The following is a 27432-nucleotide window of genomic DNA, read 5'->3' as shown; positions in this document are numbered from 1 at the left end:
GCCAAGTGTAACGCGGTTGTGCAGAAATTAAGCTCGTACCACTTAAATAATGATTTTTAATTGTCTCTTCTACAATCTATTTGTGGCGCTCAAACCCGCTGCAGAACAAAATAAAAAATAGAATAAAACATATTTTATATCCTCAATAGATGATATCAATAAATCATATCTGACCATTAGGGCATGCAATCCGATAATCGATAATCGATAATTTATCGGTTATCGGGCCATTTAAGAGGAACGATTATTATTATCGGAGAAGGTACCGATAAATATTGATTATCGAAAAAAAAATCTCTAATGCCTTTTTTAAAATATAACTATGAATTATGCGGCGATATAATATTAAGCGGCGATAGCCTAGTTGGGTGTGGAACGGACTGCCAAGACGAATGTCCGCAGGTTCAAATCCCAAGGGCACACACCTCTGACTTTTCTAAAATCAAGTGTGTATTCTTTGAGAATTTATCGTTCGCTTTAAACGGTGAAGGAAAATATCGTGAGGAAACCTACACATATCAGAAGTTCTCTATAGGAATTTCGAAGGTGTGTGAAGTCTACCAATCTGCACTAGGCCAGCGTGGTGGACTAAGGCCTAATCCCTCTCAGTAGTAGAGGAGGCCCGTGCTCAGAAGTGGGCAAGTATATTATACAGGGCTGATATTATTATTATTATTATTTATGAATTATGAGAAATGAATACACTCGAATAAGCCGTTTTTACACATTCTTATTCAGGACTCGTACTCGTCAATTTGTAACTTTGATCGAAATCGTTAATAGTAATGTAGAATTACTTTACAGAGTCTATATACTCAATAGTGAAGGGGGTTTTTTATTTAATTAACAAATACCATTGTTTATTTTAAAAAGTTTTATATTATTACTTTTTTCAGTATGTGGAAGGGGATTTTCTATTTGATGGGCACGCTTCGAAGCACATGATGGTAAATGTCCAAGTTCCACCGGGTTCGGTGTTGTCGCCTACCTTATTTCTTCTGAAATAATGATATGTTATCGCGTGGCAACATGCATTGTTGTGCAGAGGACGGCACGGTTCATGGGCGATACTGATATGAGCCCCCTGGTTCGTTATGAGAAGTCGCAAGGATCTTGTCATTGGGGTCAACCGGACTTTGGCCTCATTTTTATATGGGGTTCCAAGAACCTAGTTGGGTTCAGTGCCAAGAAAACGCAGGTTTGTGCGGTCACGTAGAAAAGCTTTCCGTTTTCTTTTCTCCCCAATCTTCAGGGTATTCCACACTCAATGCAGACTAACCAGCGTATCCTCTGTGTATATTCGCTGTGATCTGAATTCAAGTAATCACATCGAAGGCGTAATATATGCCACGTCACGTAAAGTTGGAATCCTAAACATGCATGCTTCGGTCTCTCACGTTCAGCCCATTGACTCTCTTGTGAATTCGCGGTTATCGAATACTACTCGTCTCTCAAAGACGATTACGCCCAATACTTGCCCGATACCTTGGATGGATTGCAGCGGCATGCCATCTGCATGATGATACAGACATGACGAGAAACTCAAACTCGCTACAGTTGCGGTGAGATGTCGCTTTTCTATACGTGTTCTACCTACCAACTGTGTCTTTGTATCTTTAGAATTTCCCCAGCAGAACCACGCGCACTGGCATGCGAAACTACAGCTTGATAGTTAAAATCAAAACGGTCTGAACGCATAGAGGTACGCCAACTCTTTTTTTAAGACTTTGGAATAGTTTGGGTTGGCGCGTGTTCTCTTCTTTGTATAATCCTGGGTCGCTTATCGGACAATAAAAATGATTTTTTTTTTTTATCGATTATCGGTATATTCGATAGTGAAAATTAAAATACAAAAAACCGCAATCCAAAAACTAGTTTTATTTCGAATGTGAAACATCCGCGTCAACGTAAAAAATCATTGTACTGCCCAGCATTGAGTACATATATATCGATGATGCCCAGTAATTAAATATTTCCAAATACTGAAGAGCAACATCGACTTCAAAAGTTTTCACGTATCATTAAAATATTAAATCAATTTTATTAATTATGAATTTAACCGGATCGTTTAAACTGGTTGCCAAGTTCCTATCCAAATCTATACTATTATATAAAGCTGAAGAGTTTGTTTGTTTGTTTGTTTGTTTGAACGCGCTAATCTCAGGAACTACCGGTCCAAACTGAAAAATTCTTTTTGCGTTGGATAGCCCTTTGTTCGTGGAGTGCTATAGGCTATATATCATCACGCTATACCCAATAGGAGCGGAGCAGTAATGGCTAATCTCAGGAATTACCGGTCCAAACTGAAAAATTCTTTTTGCGTTGGATAGCCCTTTGTTCGTGGAGTACTATAGGCTATATATCATCACGCTATACCCAATAGGAGCGGAGCAGTAATGGCTAATCTCAGGAACTACCGGTCCAAACTGAAAAATTATTTTTGCGTTGGATAGCTCTTTATTCGTGGATTGCTATAGGCTATATATCATCACGCTATACCCAATTGGAGCGGAGCAGTAATGGCTAATCTCAGGAACTACCAGTCCAAACTGAAAAAATATTTTTGCGTTGGATAGCCCTTTGTTCGTGAAGTGCTATAGGCTATATATCATCACGCTATACCCAATAGGAGCGAAGCAGTAATGGCTAATCTCAGGAATTACCGGTCCAAACTGAAAAAATCTTTTTGCGTTGGATAGCCCTTTGATCCCGGAGTGCTATAGGCTATATATCATCACGCTATGACCAATAGGAGCGGAGTAGTAATGAAACATGTTGCAAAAACATGGAAAAATTATTAGTTTCGAGATCTTCCGTTGCGTGCGCTGCGTAAACGGTTAAAGTTATGCAACAATGAGGTATGACGGGATTGTTCCTCTTAAAAAGTTCTAAAAAATATATTATAAAACAAAGTCCCCCGCTGCATCTGTCTGCCTGAACGTGTTAAACTCAAAAACTACCCAACGTATTAAGATGAAATTTGGTATGAGACAGTTTGAGACCCTGGGAAGAACATAGGCTCCCGGGAAACTACTACTTTTATAACGGAAAACTTTAGCCTGAAAAACTTTATAACGCGGGCGGAGCCGCGGGCAAAAGCTAGTGCTTAGATATAATGATGCGTAGTATCTACATAATACGTTTTGATATAGAATATAAGCGAGATATTGCGTATTTCGTGAGGTCATTCGCCAATATTCCTCCATCGAGGAAACACTACATCCAAATATGAGATTGGTGGGTTGGTTGTTATTATAGTTTTTAAGTGTGCCGAGTAGATCGCGATGTTTTTCTTCAGTGTAGAAGCGGTCGGACGTGCGTCACTTAAGTGCTGACTTCGTACGACCTTCGTCTCAGTAAACGGTTTCACTCCCAACTAGGCAATACTAACTAGTTATGTTCAAACGGTTGTGTTAACAGGTCATGGTAGTGAATAGTGATTATAATGGTTTCAGGTGCCGCTACTATTATGGTGCATAGCGTCGGTAGTATTCGCAGCACCTGTTACAAACAAACCTTATAATCCAGACAATGTGCAACTGGTGAAGTATGAAAACGAAATCTTCGAGGATGGAAAATATAGATACGGGTAAAATATATAGCGCATATTCAATTTAAAAAGAATTCGCATGATTGGAATCGTATAACATTTGTTAATGGTTCTTTTAGTAATAGAGTATTTTTGTATTTACATGACTATTGAAAACAGAGTGACTTAATATCGTGTACGTAGAAGTAGATTATGTTTGTTTGTAGATAGCCTCCTAGTGCTTAGTTTTAATTGAGATCTGATAAATGTTTAACAGTAAAGGCAATTGTGTAAGTACTTTACAATACAAATATTCAGGTGGTATATTTTTTTTTACAAGTTTACGAGTGCAATGAGAGAATTGAAGTCTAATTTTAATTATCAACTTTAGTATAAATACTTATAAAACGTAAAAACACTGATTTGCCTTTATTTTTTGTAATAACCCGCTTAAAGACCGGAGTTGTCTATCTCGGAATGCCGAGTTTGACAATCCTGTAGTTACAAAATTGGATACCGATTAAATTTTCTTAACATAATGTAAACAAAAGCAATGCTAATGTAAACTTTGTACTTCTTTCATGTTCCAGATTTGAGCTGTCTGACGGAACGAAGCAGAAGCAAAAAGGGGGATTACAGAATCTTGACAACAAGGTGATTTATATAGTATCAGGCACGTTCTCGTGGGTGGCACCGGACGGAGTAGAGTACAAGGTGGCCTATTATGCTGATGACACCGGTTACCATATACTACCTAACGTAGGAATCAAGAAATCATTTAGTGGTGCACCTTATGATATCCTAGCTTCTTCCTTAGGATAAAAATAGCCTAGTCCATAGATGTTTTCTACACAATGTTTTTGAATTTTAACTTTTTAGGACAGTTTTTGCAAAACTGTCACGTGATGAAAAGACGGCATCTCTTTTAAAATTATTATAATAAACTCAAATATTCCTTACGGGAGCAAATTATTTTCTAGAATAAAAAGTAACTTATATTATGTTTATTCACGACTTGGTCTCTCCTTGTGGCTGTACCAAAATGTATTCAAGTCCGTCTAGTGGTTGCTGCGTTTATTTCTAACAAACACTCAAAAATGTTAAAAAACTTTCTCATTCTTAGATGATAATATTAGTAAGATAACCATAGTATTGTTACAGAATAATAATATTTATTATGATCTCCTGGTACTTGTCTACCTCCTGCATAATATTATGTTCTGAAATAAGGTGAAGCGTAAATAAAATAATAGGTACTTAATTAATGTTAAAAGATACGATAGCGAATGTATTAAAAAAATGTTTATCTCAATTCGCAACTTTTTAGGGTTCCATACCTCGAAAGGAAAAACGGAATCTTAATAGGATCACTGAAATTTGGTACGAAGCAACGTCTTATAGTACATATAAAAGAAAAATTGCGATAACCATAAATTTTAGTTACATCATATAATAAAAATATTTTTTATAATTTTAAAGTTACTACCCTTTTCCTCATGAATGCGTAGAGGTATTAAATTGAAATTTATATCAAATACTCAGGTCTATAATATCTTTATCGAGAGAGGCAGGATCCCTCCCGCCGTCAGAGGAATCGAACGACGCGCCGGGCTGGGTGGACGACTGACCGGCGTCTCCCGCGCTGTGGAATGGGGGCGTTTGGAGAATTTCACCACGGTATCTCCGGCCTGTCGTAAGAGGCGACTAATAGTGGCCACGAACGGGGTCGTCGGCGGGTAGCAGGGGGAGGTCCGCCCTAGTGCATTTTTGTGCATTTTTGCACATTTTTTGGTTGACCCCCGGAATGAACGGCAGTGTATAGTTGGCCTTATGCTGCTGTAGACGCCAAGGGCGTCCTTCTGTGCGAGGGGTTTCTGAGCTTATGAGCTTCTTCTTCTTCTAATTATTTTAAGGATGTTTCGGTTTGTACATACATAATATATTTTTATCAAAAGCGATTTATGTAAATTGACATTGCCTGCATTTTCGTTTCGAATAAATAATGGTGAATCTATTACGAGTCGATTAGGAGAGCTTTATTCTGGGTATGTATGTTGGTGTTTATTTCCTGAGTGTGTATTGTGTATTGGATTGCTTGAGTGATGTTCTGTCAGGGTGATCGAATGGAAATTTAAACTTATATTATAAAATCAAAAGTGTATGAAATTTTTTGGTCTTTGTAATTTATCCTTCTTAGAAGTAAAAATAAAAAAAGTTGAATAAATTTAAAAAAAAATGGCATACTTATAGACTATTTCCTGAATTTACACATAGGCTAACTCCATTTTAAGCCGTTAATGTGCTCCCAAAGAAAATAATTGATATTCATCTGTTTTTTTTTATTGAAAAGATGGCATTACCGTCGTACATTATATATGGATTGTTACAGTAATTGAGGAGCATTTTTGTAGCTGTAAAAACTTTTCACGGGGACGGAGCCGTAAGCAAAACTTATTTGCCGGTGGAAGGATATACAGGGTCTTCGTCATTGCGTTACTAAATGAAACCACCGGTTCGTGGTGACCTCTGCCGTGCAAAGAATTATTCATGAATAATGAATATTTTTGCCAAAAATCACGATTTTAAATGTATGGGATTTTGATCACGCTGTCTCTTAGCGCACTTAGCTTTATTGAATAAACTACGTCCCCGCTTATGTTATTGTCACCGAACCTATAGGGTTAAGAAGGAGAGCTTCTAAATGAACTCTCAATAGGTTCACTGATATAGTTGCAGCAGTTTATTGAGTCGTAGAATTTTAAATAAGATACGCAAAATACTACAAAAACAGTCCCTAAATAATAAGTGATAATAAAACAACATCAAATAAATAAATATCGTCATGCAAGTGTATGAAGAGGAATTAAGTATTTTTGTATGTGCTGTTGCCTTTAAAGTATTGATTATTTTGTCAATCATAAACTTTATTGTCGTTAATAAATTAGTTTTCTTACCAAAAAAGGTACCTACATCATTTCTAAACGTACAAGATTTAAATCTATTGGTATCGTATTTTTTTAGATTCTACATAATAGTCCGACATTTATTTTCATACCAACATTAATATTTCAGATGGTAATAATATCTAAAAGAAGACTACGTAGACGTTACCGAACGCTATATGCTTTCTGTACCATTTATTCGCTCAATAGGTACACTATGATAACACGTCCGAGTCTTTGCCCGAGTCGGAATAGCGTGCGAAAGTGACACGATGATCACACTTATACATTGCAATAGTCGTAATCTTTCTCGCCTAAACACACAGTGCTGTCAGTATAAACACTTTAAACAAAAAGTTTACTAAAACGACACAGATTTTAAAAAAAATTGATATAAGTTTATTTTTTATTACATGATTTTCTAATAGATTTAACATAGACTTGTATTACAAAATAAAATAAGTAATGATTCATGATTTATGATATATTATTAATGAAAAGTCTACGTACGTATTAGTTCACAGCAATATAGTATTACTTACTTACTACCTTTGCGCTCCGAGTGTGCATCACCTGATCGTGTGCATGAGCATAATACCAATATTTGTGTGCGATGTTGCCGCTTCGATGAATTCTAGTATAGTAGTAGTGGCAAAAGGCTGTGTAAAAATGAAAGTACTATTTTAATATTTATTATGTTTGAAAAATTATTTTTTGTATTTTAGACCTATGGTTAGAGTACCTTATTGTAAACTGTTTTTTTCAACATGACTTATTCGCAGTTAAATTTAAGTCTTCGGTTACAAAATTATCCTGTATTTAATATCCGCTCGAATAGCAACCACCGTACATACACAAAGTGTTAAAACCCGCCATAGTGGCCCACGTAAATGCGTTCCGGGATCATCATGTGTATACATACCCGGTAAGGCTCGACCGAGATCTGGGTCTCGGTCTCGGTCTCGGTCTCGGCATTCTCGGCTATAAATCCAACCGAGAAATTTGTCTCGGTTCTCGGCTAAAAACCGCCGAGATTCTCGGCAAAGACCGAGATGTAACTTTGTACGGAACAGAATGAGATTCAAATCAGCACGCGGCCATATTCGTCGCTCGGTATGAGTGAGTGAGTAGGCAGTCTGCGTTGTGATTGGTTGGAGTCCCAGTTGGTGAACTGCGGCCGCCTTCACGCCGTTCGTTCATTGTTTATTTAGCCATTGTTGTAAATAGAAATTAGTTTAAATTTTGTAGTTAATAAAAGTAAGTAACAAGCCCACCCTAGACCAGCTTGGTGAATGCCTAAAGCCTCTCACTAGTAGAGGAGAGATGTTCCCAGCAGTGGGATTCAATATTTTATTTAATACATCGTATAAATTGTATAAATGTAAGTACTTTTAAGTATTGTTTTGCTGAGTTATTACTTGTACGATGAAAGGAGACACTCTTTGAAGGGTGAAAAGGCCGAAATTTTTTTTTGTTGTAAGTACTACATTATGTTATTTGGCTTTGATTGTTAAAGCGTTTTTTTATAAAAAAGTGCCTACAGTAGTAAACAGTTAACAACATTTTTATAGTTTATTCACGGTTTGTCTATTCTCGGTCTCGGTTCTCGGTCTCGGCCGAGATTTTATTTCACTCTCGGTCTCGGTCCCGGCCGAGATTGAAAAACCCGTCTCGGTCGAGCCTTAATACCCGGTTCTACTAGACCGGCATAATTGTGCCGAGTGCCGAGGAGTAAGCATCTCTCATCATTCAACATTCTATTAGACTCCACTTTACTTACCATCAGACGCAGTGGGGTCACTTTGCCGAACACGTATAAAAAGATAATAATAATACTTGGCGTAGGAAGGAGTTACATGGTAGACACTTCACGACCTGGAACAGGCCCATAATGACATGGAAGCCTCAAATAAGTGGTTGAAGTTAGGATCTTTATTCCCAGAAACGGAAGGTTTCATTATTGCGATTCAAGACCAAGTAATTAATACCAACAACTATAAAAAATATATCGTGAAAGACCCAAACACCCACAATGATAAATGTAGGAAGTGTCACCGTCACCCTGAAACGATCCAACACATTACTGGTGCCTGTCCGACCCTAACACAAACTGATTATACCCACCGACACAACCAAGTAGTTCACATTATACACCAAAAACTTGCAATAAAACCTAAATTAATACCTAATAAGCTTATGCCATATTATTAATACACACCAAAACCAGTGCTAGAAAATACCAACTACAGGATGTACTTTGATCGCGCTATATTGACAGACAAAACTATACATAATAACAGACCTGACATCACACTCATAGATAAAGTTAAGAAAGAAATATATATAATTGACATAGCGGTACCAAATACTCATAACATACAAAAAACTATAACAGAAAAAATACACAAATATACAGAGCTGAAAGAAGAAGTTCATAGAATCTGGAAAATGGATAGAGTTTACATCGTGCCGTTGGTGCTCTCTAGCACAGGCGTCATACCAAAATACTTGTTACATTCTCTTAACGTAATTAATCTACCAGAAAATACCTATATTACAATGCAGAAAGCCGTAATATTAAATACATGTCGTATAGTTAGGAAATTCTTACAAGAATATTCCGCCACCCAAACAATACCAGAACATACAGCACACTTGGCTTAGGCCCGTGGGTTATATTGTACCACCGAAGTATCTTCAATACTTCGAGAATGTTTAAATAAAAAAAAGATAATAATAATAATAATAAAAAACGTTTATTGCCAAAATTAAAACTATTACAGAAATTAAAAAAATAAAAACAAAACAATCTTACAAATAAAAATGGCAAAAGGAAGTGGCTCAGCTAACTGCTGTCTGAGCTGTGAAACTCAGCCAGCACTGGTTTTCAGCCACTCCTGGCCCCTTTGGTGTTAGGCGGGGTTAGGACTAACTGCTCCTCCATTCGTTTTTAAACTGCTTAGGTCTAATAATATCAGTTAAAATTATCTTTAACAAACATAAATCCATAATCTCATTCGTATTAAAATTATCATTTGAAAAGAACAATAGTGTGTGTACATGTGTGTGCGTGTGTGTGTGTGTGTGTGTGTGTGTGTGTGTGTGTGTGTGTGTGTGTGTGTATGTGTGTGTGTGTGAAAGTGTGTATGTGTGTAAAAAGCATGGTAACTTTTGGTTTCTCTATATATTATAATAATTAATTCCGTTTTTTATTTACTACTGCTTGAAGGTATGGCTTTAGGCTTAGGTTTTTCAGGTACGAGTGTTTCACGTTTTCAGCGGCAAGTTGTTTCTTTAACAGAGCTGATTTATATTTATTTTTAAAACTACCTACACTTCCTTTAAGCCGAAGCGGCGGAGGAAGATCATTCCATATACTTGCCGCAGCAAACTTGAAACAGCCTCGATATCGAGCCGAGGTATGTGGTGCAATTTTTATCATATTTAAGGAAGCGGAACGAAGATGTTTGCTACCGTGCTGATACCAGGTAAGTTATTATATGTGAAGTTCCAGGTAAGTTATTATATTAATAATTGTATGTGTAGTTTCTGTCTAATTTTCTACTTAAACTTTCTCTTTAATTCGCCATGCAGCCGTTCAATTGAGCGCGTGCTTTCGATGGGTTAAACGTGTTCTAGGGTTTACTGGGTGATTTAAAAAAGATCTGGAATGGTTACAGAAGCTTTTAATAGAGAGGTATTCATAGATAAAGTTGAAAAACGCCTCGTTATACGGCAGCAGACAAGTAGTGACTATCCAAATAAGATTTAAGGAGACGGATTTAGGAAGAACTCGTTCTTATATTCCGTAAAGAAGATGACAAAGATAAAAATAAGTTCTTAATTATTAGGTTAGAACTGGAACTAAAATGAGACAGCGAACGCTCAAGGCCTGAGAGGCGCACGTTATTTCTGCGCTATATTTAGATTAGCGCACGTTCGACGCGCGTCAGAAGCCTTTCATCTGAACGGAGCCTACGATATACTTATTTAAAAAAATCATAAAATCACTCGAATTGAGTATTTCGACGGTCCCTACGTAAAGTATCGAATCTGCAAATTGCATTTTGCAGGTTCAATACTTTACCTAGGGACCGTCGAATATACATCGCTTGTTTATATTACTATGGCGATAAGCACTTCGATCCTTATTGTCTTAAATAAATGCATTTCATTTTAATAAGGACCGTCTAAATATCGACGGTCCCTATGCAAAGTATTTAATCTGTAAAATGCAATTTTGCAGATTCGATACTTTACGTAGGGACCGTCGATTTACCTTCTTATTTTAGGTAGTTGGTTAAAAATTAAATGTTATTAGTTTTTCTTGCGCATAAGGATGAGTTCATAATTATGTTAATGCCGGTTGCAGACCAAGGATTAAGCTAAGTTTGTTTAACTTAACATGGCTGTAAAAATTACACATAGGACATAGCTTAATTTATATAGTTTTCGGTCTGTACAGAAGTATGAAAAATATCTTAGGTACCTATACAAGGTATGCTAAATTAACTTAATATAAGTAGTTTTGCGGCACGCGCACCACTTACATGCAGTTATTGCAATTGTTCGTACGCATCTTTACCTAATAGCTTGCGGAAGGCCCCATTATTACTATTATTTTATTATAATATCAAATATGCGAAAGTTTGTAAAAAAATGGTTATTATTAGAAGTACATGAAGAATGTACTGAACGGATTTGGATGAAAGACCCTCGAACAGACTGTGTCCTGGATTAACAAATTATAGGCTACTTTTTACGGGTAGTTAACTCCCGTAAGAAATATTTCTATTCTGCCATGTTCCTAACTTAAATTATCAAACAGATGGCACTGGCATCACACATATGGCAACATGTGCTTCAGTAACTTAGTAACTACTGTACCGGCAAAGGCTTTTAAGCGCCCAAAGCCACTGGGAATACCCTGTATTATTATAAATTATACCTAATATTAATTCGCTCCACTGTCGTAAGAAGACTTTTAATGTAAGATAACAAAAATCATGTTTCTTTAAATAAATAGTTTATATATTTTTAACATATTACTTAAAGTCCACTTTTATAATACTGATCATATTTTTGAAGTACCTAAGTTCTAATGTACTGAAAAAAAATAGAATAATACATATCATACCATTAATAAATATTACCTGACCATAAAGGTGGTAAAATATTCGAAACGTCGCGTCGGGAGAAAATTTAAATGCAAAAAACCAAATACCAAACTACTTTTATTTCGATGTTTAAAAAATATTATAATGCCCAGTAATTAAATATTTCCAAATACTATAGAGTAATGTAGATTTTCCATGATTTCACGAATCATTAAAATAATAAATCTACTTTATGAATTAAGCCGGATCATCTAAACTGGTTCTCAAGTTCCTATTTAAATGTTTAGATATAATAATACGTAGTACCTACATAATAAGTCTTGATATAGAATATAAGCGAGATATTGTGTATTTCGTGAGACCATTCGCCAATATTCCTCCATCGAGGTAACATTACATCCAAACATGAGATTAGTGAGTTTTATATTTTTTATAGTCTTTAAGTGTGCCGAGTAGATCGCGATGTTTTTCTTCAGTTTAGAAGCGGTTGGACGTGCGTCGCTCGAGTGCTAAGTTCGAACCCATGACCTTCGTCTCTGCAAACGGTTCCACTCCCAATTAGAATGTACAAATGGTTGTGTTAACAGGTCATGGTAGTGAATAGTTATTATAATGGTTTCAGGTGCCGCTACTACTATGGTGCATAGCGTCGGTAGTATTCGCAGCACCTGTTACAAACAAACCTTATAATGCCGACAATGTGCAACTGGTGAAGTATGAAAACAAAATCTTCGAGAATGTAAAATACAAATACGGGTAAAATATATAGCGCATATTCAATATTAGAAGGAATTTTCATAATTAGAATCGCATATTTTTTTTTATATTTTCTAATATCGTGTACGTAGAGGTACATTACGTTAATTTGTAGATAGCCTCCTAGTGCTTGGTTTTAATTGAGATCTGATAAATTTTTGACAGTAAAGGCGATTGTGTAAGTATTATATAATAAATATTCCGGTAGGCTAGATTTTTCTACGAATATACATGTGCAATGAGAGAATTGAAGTCTAATTATAATTAATAATTTTAGTACATATTTTTTTCATTTTTCTTATTATTGGTTTGCATAACAAGACGACTTGCCGTTCGACTGATAGTAAGCGATACGACCGCCCATAAACAGTAAAAAAATCATTCAACACATTGAATTACAAAGTAATCTTTGGCATTCCGCTGCGCTCGCTATCCTGAGACATGTGTGTCTTATTATGTCCAGTAGTTACACTGGCTATAATGTCCTTTAAACCGGAACACAAAACACTGCTACTTGGCGGCAGAAATAGATATTGCGGTGGTATATTGTGGTGGGTAGGTACCTACCCAGGCGGTCTCTCACATATGAGAGATCTAAAGCCAGTTAATACTAATAAAATGTAAAAAACAGCAGTGCTAATATAAACTTTGTTCTTTTTTCATGTTCCAGATTTGAGCTGTCTGACGGAACGAAGCAGCATCAAAGAGGGGGATTACAGAATCTTGGCAACAAGGTGATTTATAGAGTATCAGGCACATTCTCGTGGGTGGCACCAGACGGAGTAGAATACGAGGTGGCCTACTACGCTGATGACACTGGTTACCATATTATATCACCCAACGTTGGACTAGATAGAGCAATTGGTGCACCTTATGATATCGTGGCTTCTTCTTTAGGTTAAAAATAGCTAAACCATTGTTGCAACCTAACCAATAGATTTTTTCTACACAATTTTTGAATTTTAATTTTATGTGGCCGTTTTTGAGGCTAAACATTCATTAAGATAATGGACTTTAATAACTTTACCACAGTGGTTAGGGCAACCCCGATATAAATTCGTCCATAGACCAATCCGTAGGAATGTTTTTGACAATACCCATACGCGATATATGGTATTTTGGAATTTAGGCAGTTCATTTGTTAACGGAGATTAACTGGGAGTTCATCAAATCATTGGCCGATTCAGCAGAGTTGAACAGAGCCGAAATCTTACCACGACCCATCGGTTTAAGGTTCCTCTGAACAATATCACGGAAATTTTCTTAAAACAATATTCTAACCAACTTAAGAGGCTAAATGAAGGAGTCAGATTCATCTAAATTAGAATAAAAAAAATGTCATTGAATTCGTGGAATATTATAACAAACTTTGATAGACAAAGCGGGTGAGATGTTCTTTTTTGAAGTAATATTAGATATACCAAAATCTTTATTTGGTCGTCTAGAAGCTTTCTTAACAAGTGTTTTAGAGGATATGGAAGCAACGATCGCAGGGTTTCCCAGGGCTGCCCACCTCCCCTCTCGATCAGGAGGCTGTTCCTCACAAACTTCCATATTAGAAAGGGGACAAACAAACAAATAACAAGGAAATATTCAAAAGGTGACTTACCAAATGAAGCGAACAAAAAAGAAAAAAAAAGTGGATAGAAAATGGAAAGACAATAACTTTACCGAGACCGTCAAGAACACGTCAACAACCTTCGACAACCTCGGGCCAAATCCCAAATATAATATTAAAAAAAAAAAAATCTATGTTCCTAGTTATTTCGTGTTTATTTTCTTATTTATGCTGTCCACTCCTGTAATTGCGTGTACTTGGTTCTACAGTCTACACTAATGTCATATGTGTTATCCCTATTACTCTTTGTCGTTAGTGCCTTTTTAGGGTCGAAAGTTATTTTAATAAATTTTCGTCAATATTTTAAACTCCTAGCCACTCGACATTAGCAAAATCACTGATGAAACGGTGGAGCCATTTTTAAAAGAAGAAAGAGAGGTTAAACTGTCTCATGTTGAAAAGACGGTATCCCTTAACATCATTATAAATAAATCAAATATATCATACGGTGCAAATTAGTTTCTAGGATAAAAAGTAGCTTATATTATGTTATTTCACGACATGGTGTCTCTGTGTGGATGTGCTAAACTTTATTCAAATCCGTCTAGCGGTTTTTGCGTTTACTTCTAACAAACACTCAAAAAATGTTCAAACACTTTCTCATTCTTAGATTATAATATTAGTAAGATAATCGTGGTATTGTGTTAGAATAATAATATTTATTATGAGGTCCTGGTACTTGTCTACCTCCTGCATAATATTATGTTCTGAAATAAGGTGAAGCATAAGTAATATAATAGGTACTTAATTAATGTTAAAAGATATGTCGAAGTAAAAAAAAAATACTTTTTACATGACCTGTGAAGCATCACCAGTCTATCTTTATTTATTCAGGCAGTTATTCAGTTATTGAACCACTTATTTACTTCATTAACAATTTACTGCATAGAGACACTAGCGGAATACACAATATGATCGGTTCGGGCGTCGGAACAAGACTGAGCCCTCGTCATTCGGCCGGTCCTTGACAGCTGTCAACCTCCCTCCTTTTCTAATACTTCCTCGATGAAATGATAGATGGCGCCACTATTGCTCTGGAAATTGACCAATTCAACGCTTTCGACAATGGTCGCTTTGGCAATCTAAACAATTACACAAGCCAATTTAACGCCCAAATCAACCCCTGTCACATTTCATAACGATTTAAAAGGGCACCATTCGACTCATTCTGACCTGCGATGCGTGCTCTGGATCGTTAAATTTGGGTTGCGAAAATAGGCATTTATGTGTTTTTTCCCGATCCTTTTTTTTGGCATCTTTCATATCGCACAATGGAAAACGAAATATCGCTATATTGATGAATATGAGTTCCACTATGGCACCAGTGCTGTAGAAACAGCTTGAAGGATTAACGATGTGTACGTGTGATCATGATGTGTGGCGCTGGTGTCGCAAAAGAAAACACAGTAAGCACGTGTTTGGTTCCAACGTTTTCGTTCTGGAAATTTCGGCGTTCAGAACAAGCCGCATGGACGATCGGACACCAAGGTGCATAATTATGAATTAAAGGCTATTGTGATAGCGGATCCAACACAAACCACTTCAAAGTTAGCTGCAGGATTCTGTATGAGAGATAAAACTGTTTTAATCCGCTTGAAACAAATCGGGAAGTAAAAAAGCTTGAAAGGTGGGAAAGTTGGGTACCGCACGAATTGAATATCAAACCAGCAAACACGCGTCGAATGCTGCGTTACATTGCTCAACCGACACAATAGTGGAGGGATTTTAAATCGAATCATTACCTGTGATGAAAAGTGAATCCTGTACGATAATCAGAACCGCTCGTCGCCGTGACAGAATCCTGAAGAACCAACCAAATCCTGCCCCAAGTAAAAATTAACTCAAATAAAAATTACTTGTGAGTGTTTGGTGGACTAGTGCTGGTGTCATTCACTACAGCTTTCTAAAATCAGGCCAAAGATTACGGCAGATATCTTTTGTCAACAACTGCAAACCTGTGCAAGTTCCTCCATCAAGAGGAACTAGCACCTAAATAACCGAGGCTAGTCAATCATTCTAGGCCACTGCTGCTTCATGACAACGCTAGACCATACTATTCGTTACAGAAGGCCGCTAAACTAGAGGAGCTGCAATTAAAACGTTTGTGACATCCACCACCGAACTCCCCGGACCTTGCTCCAATACATTACAACTTTTTCCCTAAGTTGGATACATTTTTACAAGGAAAAAAATTCGACTCTGATGTGGCAGTTTAAAACGTCTTCAGAGATTTTATTTATTCTCGCTCCCGTTGTGTTTTGTAAAACAGTAAAGATTTCATTTACAAATCAAATGACGATTTTTGTTTAATATATACACTTATTATTATTTTTTTATTTTATGTTAACATATTCGATTTGAGGTAAATTAAACACATATCCATTCATTTTAATTTACTTTTCTACTTTATCATATTTTCTTATTTCACTACTAAATAGAGTATGAATATGTGTTGGTACGAATACTATGTCACTTTTGCGGTGTAAAATCTAGAGTGCTTATAAGTTCTGAGGCTTATGGACTTTTAGTTGCCATTTAACTTCCAAAAAAGTTCCGATAACAGCTGAAATAGTTGACTTTTGAGTATTTATCTAATCCACAACTCACTACAAAACTTCTTTCAACCCATATAAAAAAAAGCAAAATAGTTTTTTTTTTTTGTTGCTGGCATTTTTACATGTAACACAATTGTAATAGGCTGGTGCTCTGTATTATAGATATTGGAGAAGAACTAGTGTAGAGGTCTTTATTGCAGACGCAGAAACTAAAAAAATACTTTTAGAATTTTTGTCTATCTGTATTTTTGTATACGCATCATGCAAAACCTAGTGCATGGAATTAAATACAGTTTTCATCGATGTATTGTTAAAAGTCTCGTTGCTTTTCAACTTGAGGGGGGAGGGTCCCTCTAGAGAGGCATGACAACATGTAAAGGAGAGTGTTAATGTACATTGTGTAAATCAATTTCTATCCTCCGGGACCAGTACTTTCATCTGGATGAAAGGTACCTTACGCACCCCTATATTTTGGTTTCATGAAGAAAGAACCTTATTACTACCGCCCAGCCTTCGAGGGGGACGAGCGGTTATGTTGGCGTCGCCGTGCCTTACGACCCGGCGCGGCGTTGAGCCGCCCGGATTTGATGTTGACCTTCGGGCGACCGCCAGGCTGACCGGACCGACTGCCGAGGGGTAATCATCTCTCGTCAGTCGGACTATTGGACTATTACGATCAGTTGTAGAGTGGTGACTTTGCCGAACACGTATAAAAAGATAATAATAAATATTGTATGTAATAGAGGTCCAACAAGGACTAAAGGCCAAGGGCATCACAGCCCTAGAGGTGCACCGGATGCACCGCAAATCGCGTGTTTCACGACCAGGCATCCAATACGAGATGGTCCTGGCTATCCTAGCCACCCCCGATGACGTGAAAGCTTTGTACGAGATGCGCGATATCTCGGGCCTCGGCGGCTTCACCGTCGAGACCCCACATAAGACAAACGAGGTCACGCAGTGTCACAACTGCCAGAAATACGGCCACAGTTCGCGTGGCTGTCGCCTCCCCGCCAGGTGCGTCAAGTGCCTCGGCGAACACGGCACGTCAGAGTGCCCACGCCCCAAAAATAGGTCTCAGTGCACGGAGCCGCCTTCGTGCACAAACTGCCGGCAATCTGGCCATCCGGCCAATTACCGGGGGTGCCCACGGGCACCCAAGTATAAGTCCCAATTTAGGGCTCCTAGAGCCAATCAGGCCCCTAAGGCGAAGGCCCCTCAGGCCGAAAAATTCATTTTGGCCCCAGCCCCGGTACGTAATCCGTGGTTTCCCACCGCGGTACGCGCCGACTCGCGTTCCCAGGCCCAGGGCGGTGGTTCTCCCGGAGGATCTCCCGCCACCCTGGCCACACCAGCAGCAGCGGCCTCTGATCCTGCTCCCGTTCCAACGCCCTCGACCTCCAAGGCTACCTCTTCCAAGTTGGTCAAGTCGAAGGCTCCCTCACCATCCAAACCCCAGGTGGCGGCGACTCCGGCGTCTAGCGGCGCGGCTTCTTCGCCTCATTTCGCCTTCTCTCTGGCTTCTCCAGAGATCATCCATCTTCACGGGCTGATCCATACTGCGCGTCTAAAATGAAGGCACTGAGTCATTCGGACTCCAACCTTCTCGCCCAAATATACAACGCCCAACAGCGCATCTTCCAGCTCACGCTGGACTCTATTTTCTCTCCGTAATGGCTTCACCAGACGGAAATAACCCATCGCGACTCAAGCCCCGCTCCCTCAGAGTGGGCTTTTTCAACCTTAATGGTTTACGAGGCCAACGAGCCAAACTCTCGGATTTTGTTCGTGATCATAAATTGGACGTCTTCCTCCTCCAGGAAACGTTCCTAAAACCCTCCCAACGCAGTCCCAAACTTCCCAATTTTAATCTCGTGCGAAACGATCGCACCAAAGGCCCTAAAGGAGGCACTCTCATTTATTACAAAAGGTCCCTGCATTGCATACCTCTCGACCCCCCCGAAAGCGTGAGCAACATTGAGGCTTCGGTGTGCAGGCTTTCTATGACAGGACACCCGCCGATCACTTTGATCTCGGCCTATCTCTCACCCAGTAAGGAGCTTCACTCCAACGAACTTGTAACCCTACTCAGCATGGGGGAGTCCGTCCTTCTGGCGGGCGACCTTAACGCCAAGAACACTCTCTGGAACTGCAACTGTACCAATGGTAGGGGTGCGGCACTCGAGAGCTGTCTTGACGAAATTGACATGAGTATTCTGGTTCCTTCTGAACCCACCCACTATAGCTTCATAGACGATAGCTACAGACCAGACATTTTAGATATAGCACTCGTAAGGAACGTGTGTCTCAACGTGCGTTCCCTGCGAGTGTTACACGAGTTAGACTCTGACCACAGACCTGTGATCCTAGATCTAGCCCCCCATAACGGTCCTCTGACACAGGTCCTAACGATCAGGTGAAAATGTCGACGAATTGGCGGCTCTTGAGCACCAAACTCGCCGACACTTCATCTAATGATCTCTCTTCTATTCCGCCCAACATCGTGACTCGCGAGGAAACGACCGGCGCGATTCGCTCCTTCACCAACCATCTCCACCACGTCTTGGGCGAAAGCTCCGAGAGGGTGCCCGAGACCGGCAACGGGCAAGGACAACTGCCCGATGACGTGAGGTGGGTGCTGAGGAGGCGAAACGCAGCACTAAAAGCCTGCGTATCTGATCCCTCCCCGGATCGACGGCGTCTTGCGCGTTACCTCCAACGTGAGGCCAGACGTCGCATACAAGAGGCCGTCGATTCGAGGTGGGAACAGCACTTGTCGGAAATCAAACCGACCCACACGGCTTTTTGGAAGCTGGTCCGCTCTTTCAAGAGAAAGGATGTGGCCTCTTTTCCTCCGCTCAGTGGTCCGAATCAACGCCCCGCGTTTGACGACGACGAGAAAGCGGAATTATTAGCTTCCACCCTGCAGTCTCAAAGCTCGCTCGCATCTACCCACGTAGACCACGATCATCTTGTTGCGGTAGACACATTCGTCGAAAGTAGGAACGCGATCCTTCCACCGCCTATTCCGCGACCGTTCCAAACAATCGACCCGGACGTCGACGCGCCTCTCGACTCCCTCGCGCCGGTGACGATTGAAGAAGTCGTCGCTCTGATCAAGGCACTAAATAGGCGAAAAGCCCCCGAGGCTGACGGTATCCCCACTAGGTTACTGAAAATGCTACCGGGGCATCTGGTCAAGATTCATGCTGACATCCTCAATGCAGCATTCCAGAACTGCTACTTTCCTGAGGCCTGGAAAGAAGCAGTCGTGATAGGTATTCACAAGCCGGGTAAACCCGCGTCAGAACCGGCCTCTTATAGGCCCATTAGCCTTCTCAGTACGATAGGGAAACTTTATGAGCGGATCGTCCTCGACCGTCTCAAAATAGTAGCTCATTCTCACAATCTACTCCCTCCGGAACAGTTTGGCTTCCGAAATAGGCACAGTTGCGTGCATCAGATACTCCGCATCACGGAGCATGTCTATTCTAAATTTAAGCTAGGATTTTATACCGATGCTCTCTTCTTCCATGTTGAGAAAGCATTCGACAAAGTGTGGCACAACGGCTTGTTGTACAAGCTGTACACTCTCAACGTGCCCACACAGCTCGTGCACATCATACGAGAATTTTTGTCGAATCGCGGTTTCAAATATCGCGTCGAGGGCACCCTTTCCACTCGTCATACCATCTCGGCCGGAGTCCAGCAAGGCTCCGCGCTATCACCTTTTCTCTTCTCGCTATATACTAGCGACATTCCTAAATACAAAGACGCCCATCTGGCGCTCTTCGCGGACGACACGGCGATCTACGCTTCACGTAGAGAACCGGAACATGTGATGCGCATTTTGTAGGCCGCCGCCGACCAACTCGGCGAGTGGTTTCGCAAATGGCGCATCACAGTCAACTCCTCCAAAAGTCAAGCTATCCTTTTCTATAGGAAGTTTCAGAAAGAAGCGCCTAACGCTTCAGTTAGATTGTCTGGCCAGATCATCCCTTGGACCAGTAAGGTCAAATGGGTGTGTACCTTGATCAGAGGTTGACCTTCGTCCCACACGTAAATGCGGTACGCGCGCGAGCCGCATTCGCGATGGGCCAGCTTCAATGGCTCTTGAACGAAAATAGTATGATGTCTAATCGCAACAAGATTAGGATCTTTACTACGTGCGTTAGACCGATCATGACGTACGCGTCCCCCGCGTTCGCGCATGTACCGCCTGCTCGACTTAAGCATCTGCAGGTGTTACAAAACAAATTTCTCAGACGTGCACTCGGTGCCCCGTGGTACGTTCGCAATCGCAACCTCCACGTGGACACCGATATGCCGACCATCAGGCACTTTATGCACATGGCCAGCAGACGCTATTTCGATAAGGCGGTCAATCACCCGAATCCGCTAATCAGATTAAATTCCAAATTCACTCCATTCGATCGCGCGAAATGGAGAAGACCGCGTTCAGTTCTATCAGACCCAGAGGACGATATAACTCTGGCAATCCGTCGAAAGCACGAGCTGCTCAAAAAGCTCAAACACTCCACACGACCGCTGCTCCGTCCTCGCCGTCGAGGACCTCGCCGCGTCCCCCGTCCTCCTGACCCTTCTGATAATTCCGGCCCGGGCGCCGATGTAATCATGTTAGACAGTTAGGTCGTTTGCGCACCTTTCGCGTTGTCCATAATCGTTGATGTCCCCAAAACATCTTCTCTCAGTGGCCGTCCTGAGCCGAGGCCGTGACCCTTTAGAGGGTCGCCCTCAGCATGGTCACTTAAGGGCTCGTAGTGCCTAAAGCACTCACCCGCAAGACCGGTGTGTTTGTATAAGCCGGCCCTGCCAGGCTAACAAACGTAAGTCAGGTAATAAAAAAAAAAATATTGTATGTAAAAGTTTCTGGTATTTGACAAAACCCGTTTCTTGTACACTGTCTGGGTTTTAACGATGCTACAATAAGTAAATTATGTTAAAGGTTAAAGATCGTATTAAAAAAAAAACTCGTAACCTTTTGTCATTTTATACTAGCTATTTGATATTTCAAATTAATAGATAATGTTGTGATGCATAAAGCGCAACATAAAGGCCATATTTATGCAAAGACACTCGTTCACGTCAAACGTGTTAATCACTCTTGGCTTTACTTTAATAGGTATAGATACATTTTCTCGATTAATTGATTCGCCTTTAATAATTTAAATATAATTATTGATCAATTATTTAAATTTAAAATAAATTAAAATATAAAACTTAAGGCTATGCTTAGAGCTTAACGCGCGTTTTAACATATGTTTTATTAGCGCCAAATAGTTGCTAACGCGCGTTAAGGCGTGCTTTAAAATAATTAATTTGCCATACAACCGTTTAATTGAGCACGTGCTTTCGACGGGTTTAACGTGTTTTAGGGTTTTCTGGGTAATTTGAAAAAGATCTGGAACATTCGACGCGCGTCAGTAGCCTGTGATCTGAATGAAGTCTACGATATATTAAGAAAATAATCATAAAATCACATGAATTGAGTATTTGCCTCCAAGTTTTTAGATAGTTGGTTAAAAACTAAATGATGTTTTTCTTGCGCCTAAGAACGAGTTCATAATTATATTAATGACGGTTGTAGACCAAGGATTTTTTTTCTTAACACGATGTAAACAATTGCAGTGTTAATGTAAACTTTGTACTTCTTTCATGTTCCTGATTTGAGCTGTCTGACGGAACAAAGCAGTATCAAAGAAGGGGATTACTATATTTTGGCAACAAGGTGTTTTATAGAGTATCAGGCACGTTCTTGTGGGTGGCACCGGACGGAGTAGAATACGAGGTGGCCTACTACGCTGATAACACCGATTACCATGTTCTACCCAAAGCACACCAACCAAAATTGACTAGTACACCAGCAAACCTACCAAACTATATTAGTTGCCTTTAAGTATTGTGGCTTCTTTCTTAGGAAAAAATAGCCAAACCATTGTTGCGACATGACCAATAGATTTTTTATACACAATTTTTGCATTTAACTTTTGTGACTTTTTTAGACAAACCTGCCAAATGCCAAAATGACGGCATTTCTTCAAAAATCATTATAAAAAATTCAAATATAACTTACGGGAGCAAATTAATTTCTCGAATAGATAGCTTATATTATGTATATTGTTATTTTAAAATTTATTCAAATCTGTCTAGCGGTTTCTGTGTGTACTTCTAACAAACACCCATATATTTTCAAAAGCTTCTGCGTTCATAGATTGTAATATTAGTAAGACAATTTTGTAATACAACACATAAATTCTAAAACATATCCATATATAAAATTAATATAATGTAAGTAGTGTGCAAATAGGACAGCTATACTCTAAGTGTGTTCCGCGGAACCCTAGGGTTCCGTGATACCTCTGTCGGGGTTCCGCAAGAATTTAGAAAAAAAAATCAATACACCTCTCTCATTAATAATTAGTAACTGTTACATTGTACTTTTATTATGCTGATTAATAAAAAATACACTTATAAAAACAATTGTTTTATTGTAGGGTTCCATCAAGTATTTTGCTTCCCAAAAGGGTTCCGTCATTTAAAAAGTTTGAGAACCACTGAATTAGGAGATCTCATTTACAAGTTTTACAAATTATAATCATAAAAAAAGTTTAAAAAATTTGGAATCATCTAAAATATATTATTCGCACTTACTTCTACGTTTTATAAGGTAAATTAAACCTGGTCTTGGACTGACACTGACCTTACATGTTATATTATAATATTTTTATTAGAAATTGTCGAACCCACATTGGGTATTTTTGTTTTATATTGCAGATTACATATCATGTTAAGATGTGACTTTATATTTACTAAGCCCAAATACCCATGCACAGAGAAAGCCACCAGAATTAGCTAAATGGGAAACATTTGTCGATATTGCGATATAAAGCTATACGTGCAAACATTATTACAAACAAACAAACTATTCTTAAAATCATCATTGTTTTAAATGGAAACGTCTGTTACAAACATGTTGAGTATAAAATAAATGTACATTATAAATACGTTTAAATTACACTTTTTTTTATTGCTTTGAATGACGCGACGTGCTTGCCGTTCGCCTGATGAAAGTATTGTTTGATATTTCACTGTGCTTGCCATCTTGAGACATGAGATGTTAGTCTTATCATGTCCAGTAGTTACACTGGCTACAATGTCCTTCAAACCAGATCATAATACACTGCTGTTGGCGGCAGAAATAGACATTGCGGTGGTACCTACCTAGACTCTCACATATGCGAGATCTACCACCAGTAGTACCTACCATAAGTAAGTTCTTCTGAGCCGAAATGAAAAAGTACCGTCCACAAATTCAGTAGTTTATTTTTATGAATTTATCAAATCTTAAACTCACCACGAAACTTCCTTCAGCCCTTCATTTACTATAATATAATACAATTGTAATAGGCCGATGCCTTTGCATTACAGATATTTAAGATCAACTGTTATGGGGGGTCTTTATTGGAGAAGCAGAAGCCAAAACGATAATTTTCGAATTTTTATTTGCCTGTCAGTATTTTAGTACGTACCAAAGCTACTGCCTGGAACTACTGGCTAAAAGTCTAACTTCTTACTTTTCAAGGTGGGAGGTGCGCCTATCTGGATAGCATGGCAATTAATGTCTTGCCCTCGGGTACAGCACTTTATACTGAATGAAAGTCACCTTATGTGTCTCTGACATCGAGTTTCCAAAATTTCATGTTTAGAGCAGTAAAGATGCGAAGGCGTAACAAATAAACAAATTCACATTCATAATAATATTAATTAGAATACTTGGAGACCCTCAGGCTTTCTTTTCCTTGCATTGAACAAAATCGAGGGCATGGGCAAAAAATACTTTGGTAGTCTGTCTTACAATATAGGGCCTATTTCATCCGGGAGCAATAAGTAGCGGGACATTTATCGTAGAAAACTTTTTCGCGCGGACGGAGCTGCGAGGAAAAGCTAGTATTTAATATATTAGTTGCAATTCTTATGAACGGTTTTATAATATTCTGTACCTAGTTATATTTTCTTTATTATATTTAGTAATATACTATATAATGTAACAATATATAACACATGTATATTAATTAACATGAATTATGACGTAATAATCCAAAAATCCGTACAGGAAACTGCGATTGATGAGCCAACATTTTCGCACTCTCGTTAACCAAGCAACGACGCTACGATATTAGGATCAATTGAGGCAGCCACAACTATGGATGGTTCCTGCAAGAAAATATACATTAAAATATTTAAATGCGTTTAATAATAAAAGAGTGCTTAGTTAATAGTTTAAATATATCATGGTAATTCCCAATCAGAAAAAAGTACAAAATACCTACAGTAACTTAAGTGGATGTTTATAGTTAGTAGTTTAAAAAAATAGATATTATACATAAAATTTATATTAATTGTAATTGCCATAAATATGTTATAAGTATGAATAAACTGTTAACCGACGAATGTGACCTTTGTTAATAACTTCAGCCGCTTTTTTATGATTGCGGATTATTTTAACCCCTCTTCAGCTAAAGCAGTAAGGTGCTGCTGTATGCCCATGTCGTTTAATGAAGTTCGTCGTCTGAACATAATGCATAGATTTTCAACGATAAGTACCTATCTACTCACAGGTATTTTGATTGTACGGTAACCGTTTTTGTCTGCGTGATAAGACACATAATGCTCTTTTCCGTCAGGGTCTGTATAGGAATAGTGACCGTCCATGACTAAATTCCCTTCATCATCGAGATATCCATTTTCTTGTCTTTGTATGTTGTCTGGAGTTATAAATCTGCAAATATAATAATAGTACATCCTACATAATGTTTGGTAAACATTAGGTCGACTACATTAATGTTGTTAAATATTATAGTTTAATTATTTTTTTTATACGATCAAAGCTAAGTGACTCGATAATATAGGGATAACTATTTTTTAAATAATAATAATCTCAGTATTGGTCAATACGACATATGAATGCTAGAAAATGATAATTTAATTTAACATATTTACATATTCGCACAACAATAATGTTAATTTTCCATCAAGTGCAACTCTAACAAGACCAATTATTTAGTGCTCATCAACACAGATAAATCTGGAGAAGTTTAGATTTTATTGTTTGAAATTATATTCATGATTGATTTCATTGGCTTACAAACAAAACTTGATACAATTATCTTGAAAAAGTGTACTTAGTATACTACATAAACGTACGGGAAACGTGATGTTTGACCTTAGGGTAGGGCTGCCATCCGTGCTGAATTCCCCGGATTTGTCCTAGTTTGAAGGCCGTCCGGCAGGGGTTTTTAAAAAGTGTCCGGGTGGAACCTGGACACTTCTTCACAAAATTCTTTTATAGATAAGCGATAAATTGAAATAAATCTTAGTTAAAATTCACTCATAATAACCCGCATTCAAGAAGGCACGTCAAAATAATCGACTATCGAACGCCCCCATCTGTGCCCCTGCGCGTTGCAAAAAATAGTTATTCGAAGGTGTCCGGGGAAAAACCCATGTTTCGGCCAAATATCCGGGATTATTGCCGTGCTTATCCGGCATCTGCAATTTAAGTGATGGCCACCCTACCTAAGCGTTATTTTATTGTTCTACATTAGCATAGATACGTTTAAAAACTCAAAAGAAATTACTTATATAAGTAGTATATATAGACTTATGTAGAATTACATTATTATCTTAAAGTACTATTACACAAACTCTTTATCATACTGAAATTGATTTTAATATACTTTTAAACACCTTCTTCAACTGTGTTGACTAATAATGATAACAGTGTATTGTATTGTTTTGATATTTGTAGTTCGCCTGATGTTGTGGTTACTCGTAATTAGAGTTACAATTACGGAAGAAGCTGAATATACGTGTAGTTTTTTAAAAAATATTGTAAACACTAATAGCAATCCTTTACCAATAAATAAATAAATCGTATAAAAGAAAGGAAACGCTTATCAAGGTTCTGGCCAAAACAAGCATTCCTATATTATATGATATTAGTAAATATAAATATGACTAGACTTTTTACCTAAAGCTATAAACACCTTTGGAGATGTCGTCAACGTTGAATTCATTTATTTCACTCGTCGAGCCATCCAATGAACGATCAGCAAATGTATTGGCAATTAATGAAAAACAAGTAAAAACAACACAAATCTTTAGCTGGAGAGCAGCGAAAGACATTATGAATAAAAAAAACCTATTGACCTTATAAATTTCAATACTACAACTGCCAAACTGGATAGAAATTTTGTATATTTTTTAAATATAATATATAACCAACTACAGGATCGCACAACCACTGGAGCGCACTGACTAAATAATATTACTTATTGGTCAGAGCAATTTTCAACAACCAGTAATTAGTGAGACCATGAGAAGCGTAAAAAAATTAAACCTCCATTATGAGGACTAGCGCACTTGTTTTTCAACTGTTCAGCTGTTTGTATACTGCATAAAGTACGTCGCTATGTTCAATTATAGAATACCGTCTTAAAACTTATGTCTTACTAATATTATAAATACGAAATGTAACATTTTTGTTACAAGTAAACGCAAAATCGGCAGAACGTAAATTTTATACTAAAATACACCTTGCCCTCGATTACCATAAAGACTATATTTATCCACAAAAGTACACAGTCGTGGTTTTATTTCAAAAAAGGTTTCACTCGAGTAAAGCTGCAAGTAACACTTAGTGAGGTTTAAAAATAATATGTTACAATGATTGCTTGTAATTTTAAACTATTTACCTATTATAAAAGATCTGTGTTCAAGGTCACATAACAACACCAAAGCTTATTCTTTGACGAATAAACAAATACACCGCGCTTCTGATATTGACAATAACATATCAAACGTAAATAATTGCGATACATAAATAAATATATTC

At 38.3% G+C, this 27432-nt stretch overlaps 3 protein-coding genes across 3 annotated transcripts; 2 read left to right on the top strand and 1 right to left on the bottom strand.

Annotated features, from left to right (window-relative positions):
• Positions 1-3148: 3148 nt before the first annotated feature.
• On the top strand, positions 3149-13296 carry LOC115451402 (endocuticle structural glycoprotein SgAbd-2). Its single transcript, XM_030179700.2, has 5 exons — positions 3149-3237; positions 3456-3589; positions 4120-4183; positions 12211-12344; positions 13015-13296. Exons 1-5 carry the CDS (start codon positions 3229-3231, stop codon positions 13244-13246), a joined length of 573 nt encoding a protein of 190 aa, XP_030035560.1. The 5' UTR covers positions 3149-3228; the 3' UTR covers positions 13247-13296.
• A 4894-nt stretch (positions 13297-18190) lies between these two features.
• Positions 18191-20562, top strand: LOC119190705. The gene is made up of 4 exons (XM_037443132.1): positions 18191-18933; positions 19092-19332; positions 19447-19638; positions 20374-20562. Exons 1-4 carry the CDS (start codon positions 18191-18193, stop codon positions 20560-20562), a joined length of 1365 nt encoding a protein of 454 aa, XP_037299029.1.
• Positions 20563-23841: 3279 nt separating this feature from the next.
• On the bottom strand, positions 23842-26874 carry LOC115451408 (endocuticle structural glycoprotein ABD-5-like). Its single transcript, XM_037443738.1, has 3 exons — positions 26569-26874; positions 25155-25317; positions 23842-24752 (listed from the first exon to the last, which is right to left on the bottom strand). Exons 1-3 carry the CDS (start codon positions 26721-26723, stop codon positions 24690-24692), a joined length of 381 nt encoding a protein of 126 aa, XP_037299635.1. The 5' UTR covers positions 26724-26874; the 3' UTR covers positions 23842-24689.
• Positions 26875-27432: the final 558 nt, after the last annotated feature.

Source organism: Manduca sexta, chromosome 26 (assembly GCF_014839805.1).
Source record: "Manduca sexta isolate Smith_Timp_Sample1 chromosome 26, JHU_Msex_v1.0, whole genome shotgun sequence".
Lineage (NCBI taxonomy): Eukaryota > Metazoa > Arthropoda > Insecta > Lepidoptera > Sphingidae > Manduca > Manduca sexta.
Note: the sequence above shows the minus strand (reverse complement) of the source record. Positions and strands in the feature narration are given on the sequence as shown.